The following is a 16,126-nucleotide window of genomic DNA, read 5'->3' on the forward strand; positions in this document are numbered from 1 at the left end:
CAGAGCCGGCCAATCCGGCTCTAAAACCTATGCAACGGATGCGGCGACAATACCGCATCCTTTGCATAAGTTTTTTACATGCGGCCCGTCCGGTTTTGGACGCTTGCGGCAGGCTACTGAGCATGCGCAGTGGAAAAAACTGCATGCGGCGGCCGGAACCGGTTTTTGCCGCAGGACGCCGCATGCATTGCAAAACGCGCCGCATCGGCCGGATGTGGCGCGATGCGGTTTCTTTTGCCGGACAAAAAAACATGCCAGGCAACGTTCCATCCGGCCGCCGCATCGGCTAAATCTGTCGCATGCGGCAAAAACTGGACGGAACGCAAGCCCATGCGGCACAATACGGCACTAATGTAACTCTATGAAAAAAAACCCGCAACCGGCGGGAAAAAAAACAAAGCGATTGCGTTTTTCTGCAAAGAGCCGGATTGTGCCGCACAGCAAAAAACGGATGTGTGAAAGCAGCCTAAGAGGCACTGAAGCTAGCTGGATCCATCCACCAATATGCCAGCTTCATTGCAGCACTTGGAAGTATAAACTAATTTGCCTGTAAACACAGCGCTCTTCGCCTACGAGGCCAGCCACCGATAGACTACAGAAGCAGCCAAATTAGACAAAGAGCAGTAAGCTGTAAAATTAAAAATCCTTCCATTTTTTCAGAAAGGAGATTATTTTAGAAAATAAGCACTGTGCACAAGAACTTTGCAGTGTTTACCATTTATCATAATGGGAATAACATTTTAATACCTTGATTTACACAACAGATAACTTTGCTATTTCAAAATCCATTTAAAAAGGTGTCTGACTTTTTGGGTCATGTTTTATCTGAGAAAGTATGAATTAAATGCGGCTTAAAGTGGGCGTCTTAAACTCGAAGGCTTCAGCACTCTGCATAATAGATCTGGCAGGTAGAATAAGCTCTTTATTACTAATCTCAGCTCAGGAATAAGGAGATTACACACAAGTGTTTGCATATATACAATTCTTACGTCTGTAGGGAAACACTGAGCGTTCTACTTGCAAAACATTGCTTTCTGATCTAATATGGGGTTAACATCAACATACAAAAATTGTAGTTAAAGTAAAAAAATAGAATTAGTTCTTACCGGTAATTCGGTTTCTAGGAACCCTCCACGACAGCACGGATATTCTTATGTGGTGCTGTTGTGGAGGGTGACTAGAGAAAATATCTTTGGGCCAAAGTTCCATAATGGATAATGTTGACAGGGAGTAATATGGTCAAATCCTTAGAGCAGAGGGCACCAACCTTTCTGACCTCGCGAGCCACATTCATAAGACCTGCTGTTCATAGTTATTTTCTAGATGTGGTATTAAGACACCAAGCAGGCAGAGAGCCGCGAGCCACACATCATGGGCCCATGAGCCACATGTGGTTCCCTAGATATAGGTTGGGAACCCCAGCTTTAGAGATTTGATGGGCAGCATACGTATGGCCCCAAAGCAAAATTGTTGTGGAAAGCTTACCTGAGCAGACAAAATAATAAGCAATATTAGCATGGACTAAAAAGCGTAAGAGCTGGTCGCACTGCTTTGAGCTACATAGGCAGATTACATATTCTTGACACTTACCCTCCTTCACTTTCTGCTTCTTCTGAACTAGGATATTCGCCCGACGCCTTTGTGATCTCACTTTTCTTTCTTTTTAGACTTCTGTGCTGAGGACTGACTTTCCTCCCATCATTCTTGCCTCTTAGCTCATCCTTAATTTGTTCTTCTAGTTTAGGAATGGTTTCTTTCAGAAATTTCACCTCCTCCTTGAGTTCCTCAACGCTTTTCAGCAGGCTCCCCAGTTTCTCTAAGATTTGCAGTTGACGACCCTGAAGGACCACGACAGCACCTTGGTTGTCTTGATCCTGGTTAGTAGCAGTTGACCAGTTCTCAGACAAGCCGAAGAAGTAGGAATGTTTCCCATATCTTCTCCAACACAATAAGGCAATGCTAATGCCTGCAGCTCCAGTAAGGATGCCCAAAAGCAAGCTCCTGTGCTCAGAGTGAATGATATTAGTCATGTTAGCACAGCAAGTGCTGCACTAACAATGCTGATATTTTTAGTGAGGACTGATCAGCAGAGTTACAAAGTTCAATACGTAGAAGGCTACATTCTTCCTTTGATAGATTTATTACACAGATGTCTATGATAACGTTCTCCTAGTGAAGGCTGCCATCAAGAATGTAATGGTCGCAGAATGACCATGAATCCCAGTTCTATGAAACACATCTCACTTCTCAAAGGTCCAAAGTCATCCCTGAACGTCAATGATTTCTGTAAGCCTGCCAAAACAGAAAAGTTGTTAAGTAACCAGCGAAAGGATTTTGAGCCTAAACAGAAACTTATAACATGTATATTACAATATATTACAAACCCAACAATGTGTGAAATATATACAAAAATATCTTATGTGGTTAGTTACTAAAGCTCAATAGCACATATATGGCTGGGTACACATGCTCCAATTTAATTAAAGGGAATCTGTCACCAGAATTTTGCCACCTAATCTGAGAGCAGCATAACGTAGGAGCAGAGATAGTGATTCCAGCGATGTGTCATTTACTGGACTGCTTAGTATACTTGCGATAAAAATCACTGAGTAATCAGCAGAAGATTATCATTACAGGACTACTTGGCGTCCTGCCAGGTAGTCTGGCATATTTCATGAGCTCTGTATAACTGCTAGATCTGCAGCAGAGAAAGCAATGATTTTATCAAAATGACAGCAAACAGCTCAGTAAGTGACACATCGCTGGAATCAGGGTCTCTGTTCCTACATTATGCTGTTCTCAGATGGGGGATGCAAAAACCTGGTGACAGATTCCCTTTAAGTTCTGCAAAATCTTTCAGAAACTTGTAGGGACACAAATCAGCACAATGAAATAAATGAAATTTGTTTATGTCAATTTGATCATTCTCCTTATTGGTGTACTCTCATACTGGTTGAACAGCATGACATAGCAGACTAGTCATATATCTGGACTCATAAAATGCTAAATTTTAAGTCCAGAAAGATCTAAGCTAAATGTTCAAGAATTGAGAATTCTGGCTTGTTCGACAAAAAATACGGCTTAACTTTAAAGTAGTGTGTGTCTTTTGGAAAGACGTGGGTTAAAAGACAGCACAATGCACCAAAATTGAAGTCAAATTTTTAAACTAATTTCTAGTGCAAAGTAAGAATATATTCAGTCTAAAGATGCACAAAATGTGTTATGCAGCATGGGCCACGATGATTACATTGCAAAACAATTAGATGGCTAATGTTGATTTTACACTTTCTAAACATTAGGCAATTTTAGGAAACCTGCCCCACAATGTTGGTGGTCACTGACAGAGTCCGTACGCTAGTAAAGCTGACCACTGTAAAAGTGCTTCTATTTTACTAGAAGGTGGCCCGATTCTACGCATCGGGTATTCTAGAATTTACGTATTGTGTAGTTCATGTATGATTTTTGTTATATATATGTGCGGTATGTGCGTATATTTGTGTGTGCAGCGTTGTCTGTGTGTGGGTGTCTGTGTAGGGCAGTTGTTTGTGGTTTCCAGTGTGTGTGTGTGGTGTGTTGTGCAGTGCGCGCGCGCGCGCGTGTGTGTGTGTTGGGGGGAGGTGTGCACTCTCCATCGTGCTCCATCCCCTATGCTGCGCACCCCCCATCGTGCTACATCTCCTATCCTGCGCACTCCCAAACGTGCTCCATCCGCCATGCGGCGCACTCCCAAACGTGCTCCATCCGCCATGCTGCGCACTCCCCATCGTGCTCCATTCCCTATGCTGCGCACTCCCCATCGTGCTCCATCCGCCACGCTGCGCACTCCCCATCGTGCTCCATCTCCTATGCTGCGCACTCCTAAACGTGCTCCATCCGCCATGCTGCGCACTCCGAAATATGCTCCATCCACCATGCTGCGCACTCCCAAACGTGCTCCATCCGCCATACTCCACACTCCCCATCGTGCTCCATGCCCCATGCAGCGCACTCCCCATCGTGCTCTATCCCCTATGCTGCGCACCCCCCATCGTGCTCCATCATCCATGCTGCGCACTCCCAAACGTGCTCCATCCGCCATGCCGCGCACTCCCAAACGTGCTCCATCCGCCATGCTGCGCACTTCCAAACGTGCTCCATCCGCCATGCTGGGCACTCCCCATCGTGCTCCATCCCCCATGCAGTGCACTCCCTATCGTGCTCCATCCCCTATGCTGCGCACCCCCCATCGTGCTCCATCTCCCATGCTGCGCACTCTCAAACGTGCTCCATCCGCCATGCTGCGCACTCCCAAACGTGGTCCATCCGCCATGCTGCGCACTCCCAAACATGCTGCATCCGCCATACTCCGCACTCGCCATCGTGCTGCATCCGCCATGCTGCGCACTCCCAAACGTGCTCCATCCGCCATGCTGCGCACTCCCAAACGTGCTCCATCCGCCATGCTGCGCACTCCCAAACGTACTCCATCCGCCATGCTGCGCACTCCCAAACGTGCTCCATCCGCCATGCTGCGCATTACCAAACGTGCTCCATCCGCCATGCTGCGCCAGCATCAGCCTCTCTACCCGCATCATCAGCCTCTCTGCCCGCAGCATCAGCCTCTCTCCTCCCAGCATCAGCGTCTCTGTCTCTAGCATCAGGCTCTTTCCTTCCAGCCTCCCTCAGCATCAGCCTCCCTTTCCCAGCCTTCCCAAGGATCAGCCTCTCTCTTCCCAGCCTCCTTCCTCCCAGCCTCCCCCTCCCAGCCTCCCTCAGCATCAGCCTTCCTCTCCCAGTCTCCCCCAGCATCAGCCTCCCAAAGCATCAGCCTCCACCAGCATCAGCCTCTGTTCTTCCAGCCTCCTCCAGCATCAGCTTCCCTAAGCATCAGCCTCCCTCGTCCCAGCCTCCCTCAGCATCAGCCTCTCTCCTTCCAGCCTCCCTCAGCATCAGCCTCCTCTCCCCAGCCTTCCCTAGGATCAGCCTCTCTCCTCCCAGCCTCCTTCTTCCCAGCCTTCCCATCCCAGCCTCCTTCAGCATCAGCATTTCCCTCTTCCCCATGATCAGCCTCTCTGCTCCCAGCCTTCTCCAGCACGCCCTGCTCCTCTGCCGACACTCACACACCCGATCGCATGCACTCACACACACACCCGATCGCATCCACTCACACACACACCCGATCGCATTCACTCACACACACACCCGATCGCATCCACTCACACACACACCCGATCGCATCCACTCACACACACACCCGATCGCATCCACTCACACACACACCCGATCGCATCCACTCACACACACCCGATCGCATCCACTCACACACACCCGATCGCATCCACTCACACACACCCGATCGCATCCACTCACACACACCCGATCGCATCCACTCACACACACAGACACTGACGATATCGCACTTACGCGCTCATACTCACAACATCCGGGGATATCACATGCTTCTGGCCATGTGATCCTCCGTCAGGTCCTGGAAGATCACAACAGCACATTTTCGCCGCCGAGAAGCAAGCGATATCCCAGGATGTCGTGAGTATGTGGATGCGATGTGAGGTGTGTGTGAGGTGTGTATGAGAGTGAGTGTGAGTGTGATCTGATGTGTGTGTATGTTTGTGTGTGTGCGTGTGGACCTTCCGGCGCAGCAGGACCTTGATGGGCTTGTAACCATGCGAGCATGGTTACCAACGTATCCACACCACTCCCACCACTGCCGTGGGAGCGGGGGCCGGGGGAGGGGGAGGGAGTACAGTACTCACCTCCGTGACAGCGCTTGTAACCATGCGAGTATCCACACCACCCCTTTGGGAGCGGGGGCCGGGGGGGGTTGGGGGGGGATAGGGAGTACCGTACTCACCTCCGTGACAGCCGTGTCAGTTAGAGAAATGCGCGGGGGGAGGGAGGGGGTGGGGCCAGAGCTAACGTGCATTGCGTGAGGGGGGCGGGGCGTGGCGTGGCTGAATTGCCAATGCCTGCAGGGTGCCGGGGCGAGAGGCCAATCTGTAGGGGGGGCGGAGCCTGGGCGAGCGGCTGGCCAATCCGTGTGGGGGCGCAGCCTGGGCGAGCGGCCAATCCGTGTGGGGGGGCGGGGCCATGGCGAGCCCAGCGGCCAATCAGCTTTGTGTCACCGTAAGGACACAATTTTGGAGCATGACAGACAGACAGACAGACAGACAGACAGACAGAATAAGGCAATTATATATATAGATAGTAATGGAATGGTGATCTAGCTTTAGGGAGGCATCCATTCTTATCCATACAGTTACATAGGCACAGATACTACTTCGTACTATAGATGAGGCAAAAGATTGAAACGGTCCTTGCCCGACATCTAGTCCAGCCCTCAGTATCAGCCGGACCAGGGCAGTGCTTACTTCTGCGACGTCAGTCCTCTGCTCGACGTTCTGCCTGTCATGAAGTCGTGTGAGGATTACTAACGAGTAATCATTTGTTATCTCGTACCGTGAAGTCATGATGTTACTTGTTACGAACTACGAATACTTGGTACCTTTCTCTCTTCCGTTTGAGGATGACCCACGGATGGACAATAGGGTTTAGGTCTAGAGACATGCTTGACTTGGGGTGTACACATGGGAGAGACCTGTCGATCAATTGGGGCAGGGAGAAACCATAAAGTGGCCGCACCTGTCTAGGTATGTCTCTCCCTATAGTTCACAATCAGCTTTTCAAACTATGTTTTCTCAGAAAGACCACAGCATAAAACATACCTGTTTGCAGTGGCACAGCTAGGCTCTGATTCCTGCTGCTCATAATTCAGGGCTCAGGATGAGCAGAGGAGGAGACAGAGTGGCTGGAGCTCATCCTGAGCCTCCTGTTGAGTAGAGGAGAAAACATTGCGGGCGCAGCTCATCCTGATCATCCTGCTTCAAGAATCATGAACCAAGAGGCTCAGGAAGAGGAAGAAACATCGCGGGTGCAGAGATCTGCTCATCCCTCTCCCCCCATCTAGGGGTCTTACCTCCAGACCCCCGCTTCTATTATAAACAACTCCATACCCATGTGGACTTAGAAAAAGAATGTTTATTCTAAACCGGGCTGCATTTTGAACACGCTCCCCAATCACATGAAAAATTACGTCACACCTGAAAGAAGCCCATACATTCTAGTATCTACCTTTATTTTTAGAGACTGATCTACTGTAGATGCACGCAGCGCCAGAAGTGAATGTTCAAACTGGAAACAGCGGCCCAGCATGACACAAAGATTTCGTGAGTACGCTGCTTGTGCGCCTATCCCCCCATTCCTTCAAACAACATTTTTAATCGCCAGGTTCTGGTTCCCATAGACTTATATGGGTACCGGATTGGGGACCAGAACCGGATTTTTAAAGAGATTAGCAGGGACCCGCCAGTCCTGGTTATCTGCGAGTCCGCCCATCTCTAGTCATTAATGTCGGATTGGCTGGTGTCCGACACCCGGCATACCACCGATCAGCTGTCCTTGGTGCCAGCAGCGGCAGCCGGAAATGCTCAGCTCCAGAGTTGCCCTGTCAATTGATAGCGGCCGCGGTGGGGTACTGCACATCTGCCTACTATTGATTTGAATGAAAGGCAGATATGCAGTACCCGGCTGCGGCCACTGTCAGAAGATAGGGCAGATCTGGCCTTCTGTTACTGCCACTGCCACAGAGAATAGCAGATCGGCGGGGGTGCAGGGTGTCAGACCCCAGCTGATCAGACATCGATGACGAAACCTATGGATAAACCATTAATGTTAAATAAGTGGACAACCTCTTTAAATGATATATAGTTTTATGAGAGCAGACTTCGTATAAGTTTGCTCAGTTTCCTTTGCTCTAAAGCAAATACCTTTTAAAATTGAACATTTTCCATATTCACTTACTGTGCCACGCAGCGGGCACTAGATGACTGAGACCTAGCATTGTGGCAGAAAATCTTGTGGCCATAATTGTTTAATAGCTTCGGCAGGTTTACCTTCTATTCAGTGATGTAACTAGAGTTTGATGGCCCCTGATGCAAAGTTCGGATCTGGGCCCCCCCTCCACGTACACCGACACTCAGGGTATGGGATAATGATGCTGACACTTGGCTCTTACCCTCAGCACCCAGGTTTACCATGCTTTGAAATCCCTCTATCAACACCCAGCTTTCCTATGTTCTGACATTTATCCTGTCCTCGGCACCCAGATTCTCCATGTTCTGCTATACATCTTTCGCTGAGCACCCAGCTTTCCCCATATCAGAGCATGGGAAAGCTGGGTGCTGAGAGAAGGTGTATAGCAGAGCATGGGAAAGCTGGGTGCTGAGGGAAAGAGCCTTTTTCCCTCAGCACAAAACGTTCCCATGCCATGCTTGTATGTTTGTCCTCCCTCATATATAGTTCTCCAAATACTATAATGGCCCACACATAGCCTTCCATATAGTATAAAGGGTCCCACATAACCCTTCATATATTATACTGCACATCCAGAGTCCTCCATATATTATAACCCCATAGTGCTCCATATATTATACTGCACCACATAGTCCTCCATATATTATAATGCAGCCCTATAGTCCTCCATGTATAAAGTAGCCCTCCAATTATTATAATGAATTTCTCATAGTTCTCCATGTATTATAATTCACCCCATAGTTCTTCATATATTATACTTCACCACATAGTACATATATTATACTGCACCCCATAGTCCATGTAAAAGGTAGGCTCCATAGTCCTCCATATATTATAATGTAGCCCCCATAGTCCTGTATGTAATATACCGCAACCCCATAAAGTTTCATATTGTATTATGCAGCCCCATAGTCCTACATATATAATGCACCCCTATATTCCATGTATAAGGTGTCCTTCATATTGTATTATGCAGCCCCATACTCCTCCATGTATAATGCACCCCTATATTCCATGTATAAGGTGTCCTTCATATTGTATTATGCAGCCCCTTAGACCTCCATGTATTATGCAGCCCCATAGACCTCCATGTAAAATACACCCCTATAGTCCATGTATAAAGTGTCCTTCATGTTTATTATGCAGCCCCATAGACCTCCATATATAAAGCAGCCAGCCTCCCCAGGCCTCCACGTATAATAATGCAGCCAGCCTCCCCAGGCCTCCACGTATAATAATGCAGCCAGCCTCCCCAGGCCTCCACGTATAATAATGCAGCCAGCCTCCCCAGGCCTCCACGTATAATAATGCAGCCAGCCTCCCCAGGCCTCCACGTATAATAATGCAGCCAGCCTCCCCAGGCCTCCACATATAATAATGCAGCCAGCCTCCATGTATAATAATGCAGCCAGCCTCTCCAGGCTTCCATATATAATAATGCAGTCTCCATGTATAATAATGCAGCCAGCCTTCCCAGGCCTTTATGTATCATGCAACCCCCGAGGCCTCTGGCACCGTGTACTCACTAATTTAGATAAAAAAAACAAAAAAAAACCCAAAACCACAAGTACTCACCTCTCTCCTCCTTCCACCGCTGCTCTGTCCTCACCTCTCTCCTCCGGGAGGATGCTGCTCCGGTCTGCGTCCTCCCGCCCTGCATGCCTCAGCATAGCAGTCGCACAGGAGTGACGTCAGCGTGCAGGCACAGGGGGAGGCTGATGAAGCGGCACAGGCCGCTCTATGCTTTAACATTGCCGTGCGCGATGACGGGGAGGGGGCCCAGTGCCGCTGACACTGGGCAGGGGAGCCTGATGTCAGCAGCGTGTCATATAGCGGCCACGTGGTCTGCGACAGATCAGCACAGCTCCCCTCTTACAGAAAAGAGCTGGCTGCTGATCTGCAGGGCAGCTGAGGGTCCCTAACCTCCTGGGCCCGGTCGCAATGGCGACCTTTGCGACCACGGTAGTTACGCCCCTGCTTTCTATTGCTATTCTGAGTACAATCACAGATCTTGCTGCATGTGTCCGAAAGTAGTACCACTGTAACACCAATTAGCTGCACGATTCTGAAACAGAGGCAGCAAAACGCAGCACTTGAGATTGCACTTAAAAGTAGTAATATACGAGTAAAAAAAAAAAAAAAAAAAAAAAACAGGAGCTGCGGCACATGTGGCCCACATTTTCCATTATAGTCAATGGTAGTGTTGAGCATGTGCTCCACTATCTCCATGTAGGTTCCCATGTGTTTGGCTGTATTTATTCGAGAAATTTCCATAGATCCTGAATACATTTAAATGTCAGTTCTAAAAGGTGTGTACAGAAGCATAATGGCTTAATAAAAAGAAAAACTGTCATGGGAATGAGCCTTCAAGCGCAGACAATGGTGTCATTTACTTTTGTGGTAACATATTTAGTGTCTCTTACACATTACCTTTAGGTGACGTTTCCACGACTGTCAAATATTGACAGCAAATTAACAAGCAAATATCATCCTCTCCCAATATTTGAGCTACTGGATGCTGTTTTTTTTTTTTTTCTTTTATAAAGAAATACGCAATAAACCTACAAACCGCTACAGTTTCATAAAGTTCTGTGTACAATTAATGACCTCGACATATTATTCTTTCACGCATTATATAAAATATATCACAATAATAACACAACTCCCCCTCCCTTATAAAAAAAACAAAAAACACTAATAGTACAAAATGTCAACAGGCGATGTACAGATGTGGAAAGTGCCAAGCAAATCTCCTGCTATAGCACAATACTTCATCAGCTTAGACTGCAGACAACATTATAAAATTAACGATGTTTTTCATTTTCACAAAAGTGGAGCCAAACAACTGCATAGTTGTAAAACACCAAACCCAGATGGGACTCATCAGCTCCAGCACAAGATCTCCGTCGCTGATCTGGAATTTGTGTACTGGTTGGGAGTCACGTCACGAATAAAGCGCACATCACGTCTATAGCCAAGCAGCGGCTCCACGGTTGTGGATGGCATGAGCTGCTGTGCTCAATGACTGGCTGCAGCGGTGATGTGCGCATAGTCATAAAATTATGTCTGTAGACGGTAAAATACTAGATCAGAGGCACAGACCTGGCAAGGTTGGATACTTTGTGTTTGTTTTTTTACCACCGTGGAATGGTTTTGTCACCAAAACCACTTTAATAGGCAGCCATGCTACACTAGTAAAATAAATGTCACTTAAAAGGGTTGTCCACTACTTTAACATTGATGGCCTAGCCTTAGGGGTACTTTGCACACTGCGACATCGCAGGCCGATGCTGCGATGCCGAGCGCGATAGTACCCGCCCCCGTCGCAGCAGCGATATCCTTGTGATAGCTGCCGTAGCGAACATTATCGCTACGGCAGCTTCACATGCACTCACCTGTCCTGCAACCGTCACTCTGGCCGGCGACCCGCCTCCTTGTTAAGGGGGCGGGTCGTGCGGCGTCATAGCGACGTCACACGCCAGGCGGCCAATCGGAGCGGAGGGGCGGAGATGAGTGGGATGTAAACATCCCGCCCATCTCCTTCCTTCCGCATATTCTACGGAAGCCGCAGTGACGCCGGTAGGAGATGTTCCTCGCTCCTGCGGCTTCACACACAGCGATGTGTGCTGCCGCAGGAGCGAGGAACAACATCGGACTGTCGCGTCAGCGTAATTATGGATTACGCCGACGCTGCAGCGATGATACGATTACGACGCTTTTGCGCTCGTTAATCGTATCATCGAGCCTTTACACACTACGATGTCGCATGCGATGCCGGAAGTGCGTCACTTTTAATTTGACCCCACCGACATCGCAGCTGCGATGTCGTAGTGTGCAAAGTACCCCTAAGGATAGGTTATCAATGTCTGATTGGCCGAGCTCTGATACCCAGCAACCCCACTGATCAGCTGTTCTTGATGCCAGCGACGGTAGCTGGCTGTCGGAAAGCTCCGTTCCAGAGCTGCTCCTTTATTTGATAGTGGCTGTGGCCGGGAAATACACATCCACCTCCCATTCAAATCAATAGAATGCGGATGTCCAGTACCCAGCCGCTATCAGATGACAGAGCAGCTCCGAAAAAGAGCATTTCCTGCTTTCTGCTACCGCCACCAGCACTAAACACAGTTGATCGGTGGGGGTGTGGGGTGTCGTACCCCGGCCGATAAGACATTGAATTGATGACCCATCATAAGGATAGGCCATTAATGTTAATGTAGTGGACAACCTCTTTCAGGCCTGAAACACACTTCCGTTAAAAACACGCACGTGCCGCGAGACACGTATTTACCCTGCGTGTTGCAAGTACGTGTCTCGGGTACGTAAGGTCCACGTGTGTTCTACGTGTGCTATCCGCGATAGCACACGTAGAACCAGTAATTCGCATACTCACGTGGTTCACGCTGCTGTCCGTGTGGTTTTACGTGTGTGTGCCTGCTACAATAGGGTAGCATTGCTGAACGTGTCTCCGTGCCGCCGGTACGTGCAAAAAATGGCAAACACGTACCAGTGGCACGGATGTGTGTCAGAGGCCTCAGTAACTGTGCCGAGTGACCAGCAGCAGGATCTCTCCATGCCGAATATCAGGGTTGTGCTGCACAATAAGGCTATGTGCGCACGCTGCGTTTTTGCACATTTTTTGGGTGCAGTTCTGGTCTCAAAACTGCATGAATTTCCTTCCCCAGCAAAGTCTGAGATTTTATTTTCGTGGTCCGCACATTGCAGTTTTTTTTGCTGCGTCTTTGAGGTGACCACAAAGATGCAGCATGTCAATTCTTTTTGTGTTTTTCACCCATTGAATGTGTTGGACAAAAACGCAGCAAAAAAAACCCCACAAAACAAAAAACGCATGAAAACGCATCAAAAAACAGACAAATACGCGCAAAAACGCATGTTTTTTATGCGGTTTTCCTGTGGGTGCGTTTTTTAGGGGCCAAAAACGCTGCATCTTTGTGGTCAGAAAAAACCCGCAGCGTGTGCACATAGCCTTAGTGGGCTTGGTCTCACACGCCAGTTGCCATGTGCACACCACGCAGTTCAGATGTGCCCACAATGTGGTCTGCTCCTAGGCAAGGAGAGCAGGGATTAGAGCTTAAAAGCGCTGCTGTAAAGTTAGCCAGATACCCCGCGCTCCTGCCTCAGCTTCCAGCATAGAAAACACCGCCGTTTGGGAAGAGACGCAGCCGTAACACCGCCGCTGCTCCATACTGACATAGCACCCTGAACCTTGGCAGGTGAGGGGCAGGGAGCGCTGTGCTCCTGAAGTTACCCCTTTAAATTTGCTTCCAATTTTAAACTGTTAAGGCCCCGTCACATGCAACGACATATCTGACGATATATCGCCAGGGTCACGGATTCCGTGACGCATATTCGGCATCGTTAGCAACGTCGTTCCGTGTGACACCAACGAGCGACCGTTAACGATCAAAAATACTCACCTTATTGTTGACACATCGTTCAGTTTAAAAAAAATCATTGATTGTTGAGGACGCAGGTTGTTCGTCATTCCTGCGGTAGCACACATCGCTATGTGTGACACCTCGGGAACGACGAACTACAGCTTACCTGCGGCCGCCAGCAATGAGGAAGGAAGGAGGTGGGCGGAATGTTACGGCCGCTCATCTCCGCCCCTCCACTTCTATTGGGCGGCCGCTTAAAGACGCCGCTGTGACGTTGCACGAACCGCCCTCTTAGAAAGGAGGCGGTTCGCTGGCAACAGAGACGTCGCTAGGCAGGTAAGTGACGGCTCCGAACAATATTGTGCACCACGGGCAGCGATTTGCCCATGGCGTACAAACGACGGGGGCGGGTACGCTCGCAAGCGATATCGCTGCGTGTGACGGGGCCTTTAGAATTGAATTGAAGGGTAGTCTTGCTCACTGGTCATGGCTGCGGCTCTAACATCATATAGACATATGACGCCCTGGAGTCCCAGGTATTCACACGTAGAATAGGTCCCCGCATAACACCATCCCTCACAGGGTTACACCAGCCAACAAAACCCTAGTCACCCTACCAGGGTAGGACAGGCACACCAGTGGGCGGGACCAGGCGGATGGAGAACGCCCACCTAGGGGGTCTAGAGAACCCGGCGGCGGGAAAAGTGCAGATTGATTAAGTTTGGAGTTCAAGGTGGAGGTTCCAAGTTGGAGTAGAAAGTGTGAGAAAAGTCTGAGAGCAAAGGCGTCGGGGTTGGAGCCCCGGCATTCTGGCTAGGTGGCAGACAGTGGTCAGTGTCTGACAGGATATGGGAAGAATGCTGTCGGAGATCCGAGGTGGACCGGGACAGGGCAGGAGCCCGCCGGTACCGACACCGGAGAACCGACCCGGAAACCGTGCACAGAGGGGGTACTTGGACCCTGAAGCCAGGACCGGAACCAACGGCCTAGCTAATTAACTAATTGAGGAAAGGATTATAGGTCCTGTCCCAACCAAAGTCCCAAAAGCCGACAACAGCCCACCGCGAGGGATAGGGCATCCGCCAGGGCCCGGTAGATCCCAAGGGCCAGCGTCAGCGGGCAAGGCTCCCAGCAAAAGTAACGGGAGCGGACTCCCGTGTTCCACACCAGGAAGTTCACCACACCACAAACACAGTGCAGAGGAAAGTGACACAGACCATCATCCCGGGTGAGGGACCAGAATTCACCCGGCCGCGGAGCACCGCCCACTGGCACCTTGGTTTACCACACACTTGCGTGATTAATTCAATAGTGAGTACACCAACATTCCCCGGTCCGTCTGGGTGCGCCGGCCCCTGCAATCACTATCCTCAGCACAGAGACACTGGGCCCCGGGGCATCCATCCCTACCCACGGAGGGGTAACAACAGCTAGCTGCCATCCCAACGCCCCGGGTCCTCCCTAATAGCAGCGGTGGTACCCCATTTTACCACACACCGTGGGTGGCGTCGCGGACTGTATACAATATCCCCACATACCAACATCCCCCCCTTTTATTTTGATGTGTCCGCGAGACCCCCGGGTCCGGAGACCCCTCGAGCCACACCGCAGATCCGGATCCGAACAGCCCGGCTACTGACGTCGGGGCGGTACAGACACAAGTCAGCAATCAATTCCCTTCTAATCTGAAATATCCAGTCTGAATTTGACTGCTTTCACACATCCGTTTTTTGCAGTGCGGCTCAATCCGGCTCAAAAACCTATGCTACGGATGCGTCGGAAAAAAAACCCGGATCCGTTGCATACGTTTTTCCATGCGGCCTGATACTGAGCATGTGCAGTTCAAAAAAAACGAATCCGGCGGCCGAATGCGTTTTTTGCCGCAGGACGCCGAATCAGGCGTCCATAGGCTTGCATTGTAAATTGCGCCGCATCCGGCGCAATGCGGTTTTTTCGCCGCACAAAAAAACGTGCCAGGCAACATTCCATCCGGCCGCCGCATGGGCTAAATATGCCGCATCCAGCAAAAACCGGACACAACGCAAGGCCATGCGGCACAATACGGCGCTAATGCAAGTCTATGCAGAAAAAAACGCAACTGGCGGCAAAAAAAACACTTGCGTTTTTTCTGCAAAGCGCCGGATTGTGCCGCACAGGAAAAACCGGGTGTGAAAGCAGCTCAGCACCGACCTATGTAACCAGCCCCTGCATAATGAAGGCTAGAAAAGTTAGCTGGAGTTTTTGTGGGGAATCCACATTGTCCCCCAAATACAGAGGTCTGGGAAAGATGGCTGCTCATGCCCTGCTCCTGTGCCGCAGCCACAGGGTCTCTACAGCAAACTGGGAACAATGAAGTTTATTGTTAGAAAATTGTACATAAACTGCACATATATAATCCTGACACACTGGCGGTAACACTTCCATTGGTTTCCTATCTGCTGCTGTAATACTGTCCCCTGCACAGTGAGGGCACCATGACCGCAGCACAGGTCACTACAGCGAACCCGGCCAATGGCCACTCACCACTGACGCCTCCAGCAGCGGCCCCTCGTACTTCACACCTCGGTGTGTGCCAGCGGCGCGGGCTCGGATGCTACACAGGAATGTAGAAACATTGGTTCCGGAAGAGAAAAGGTCCCTCCTCTTCTTACCGAACGGAGGCGGGGATGTGGGAGCACGAGGAGAGGTGTGGCTCCAGGAGGGGCCGGAGGTGGAGGGGTCCCGAGGAGTCCAGGGGTCAAGGAGGGGCCGGAGGTCGGGGGGGGGGGGGACAGTGTACAGAGCTGCTCCGGCTCTGACACTGCTACCTCAATACATCCATCAGGTGCATCATGAGAGCTCCTCGATAGACAGAACAGGTG

General features: G+C 49.9%; 1 protein-coding gene across 1 annotated transcript in view; it reads right to left on the bottom strand.

Annotated features, from left to right (window-relative positions):
• Positions 1–15,881, bottom strand: part of RMDN2 (regulator of microtubule dynamics 2) — a 159,138-nt gene extending 143,257 nt beyond the window's left edge. The window contains exons 1-2 of the mRNA XM_075338130.1: positions 15,789–15,881; positions 1,591–2,292 (exon numbers count right to left, since the gene is read on the bottom strand). Coding sequence (XP_075194245.1) covers positions 1,591–2,030 — 440 coding nt within the window. The 5' untranslated portion in view covers positions 2,031–2,292; positions 15,789–15,881. The remainder of the gene's footprint in view (positions 1–1,590; positions 2,293–15,788) is intronic.
• Between the last annotated feature and the right edge of the window lie 245 nt (positions 15,882–16,126).

This window comes from Anomaloglossus baeobatrachus, chromosome 3, assembly GCF_048569485.1.
Source record: "Anomaloglossus baeobatrachus isolate aAnoBae1 chromosome 3, aAnoBae1.hap1, whole genome shotgun sequence".
Lineage (NCBI taxonomy): Eukaryota > Metazoa > Chordata > Amphibia > Anura > Aromobatidae > Anomaloglossus > Anomaloglossus baeobatrachus.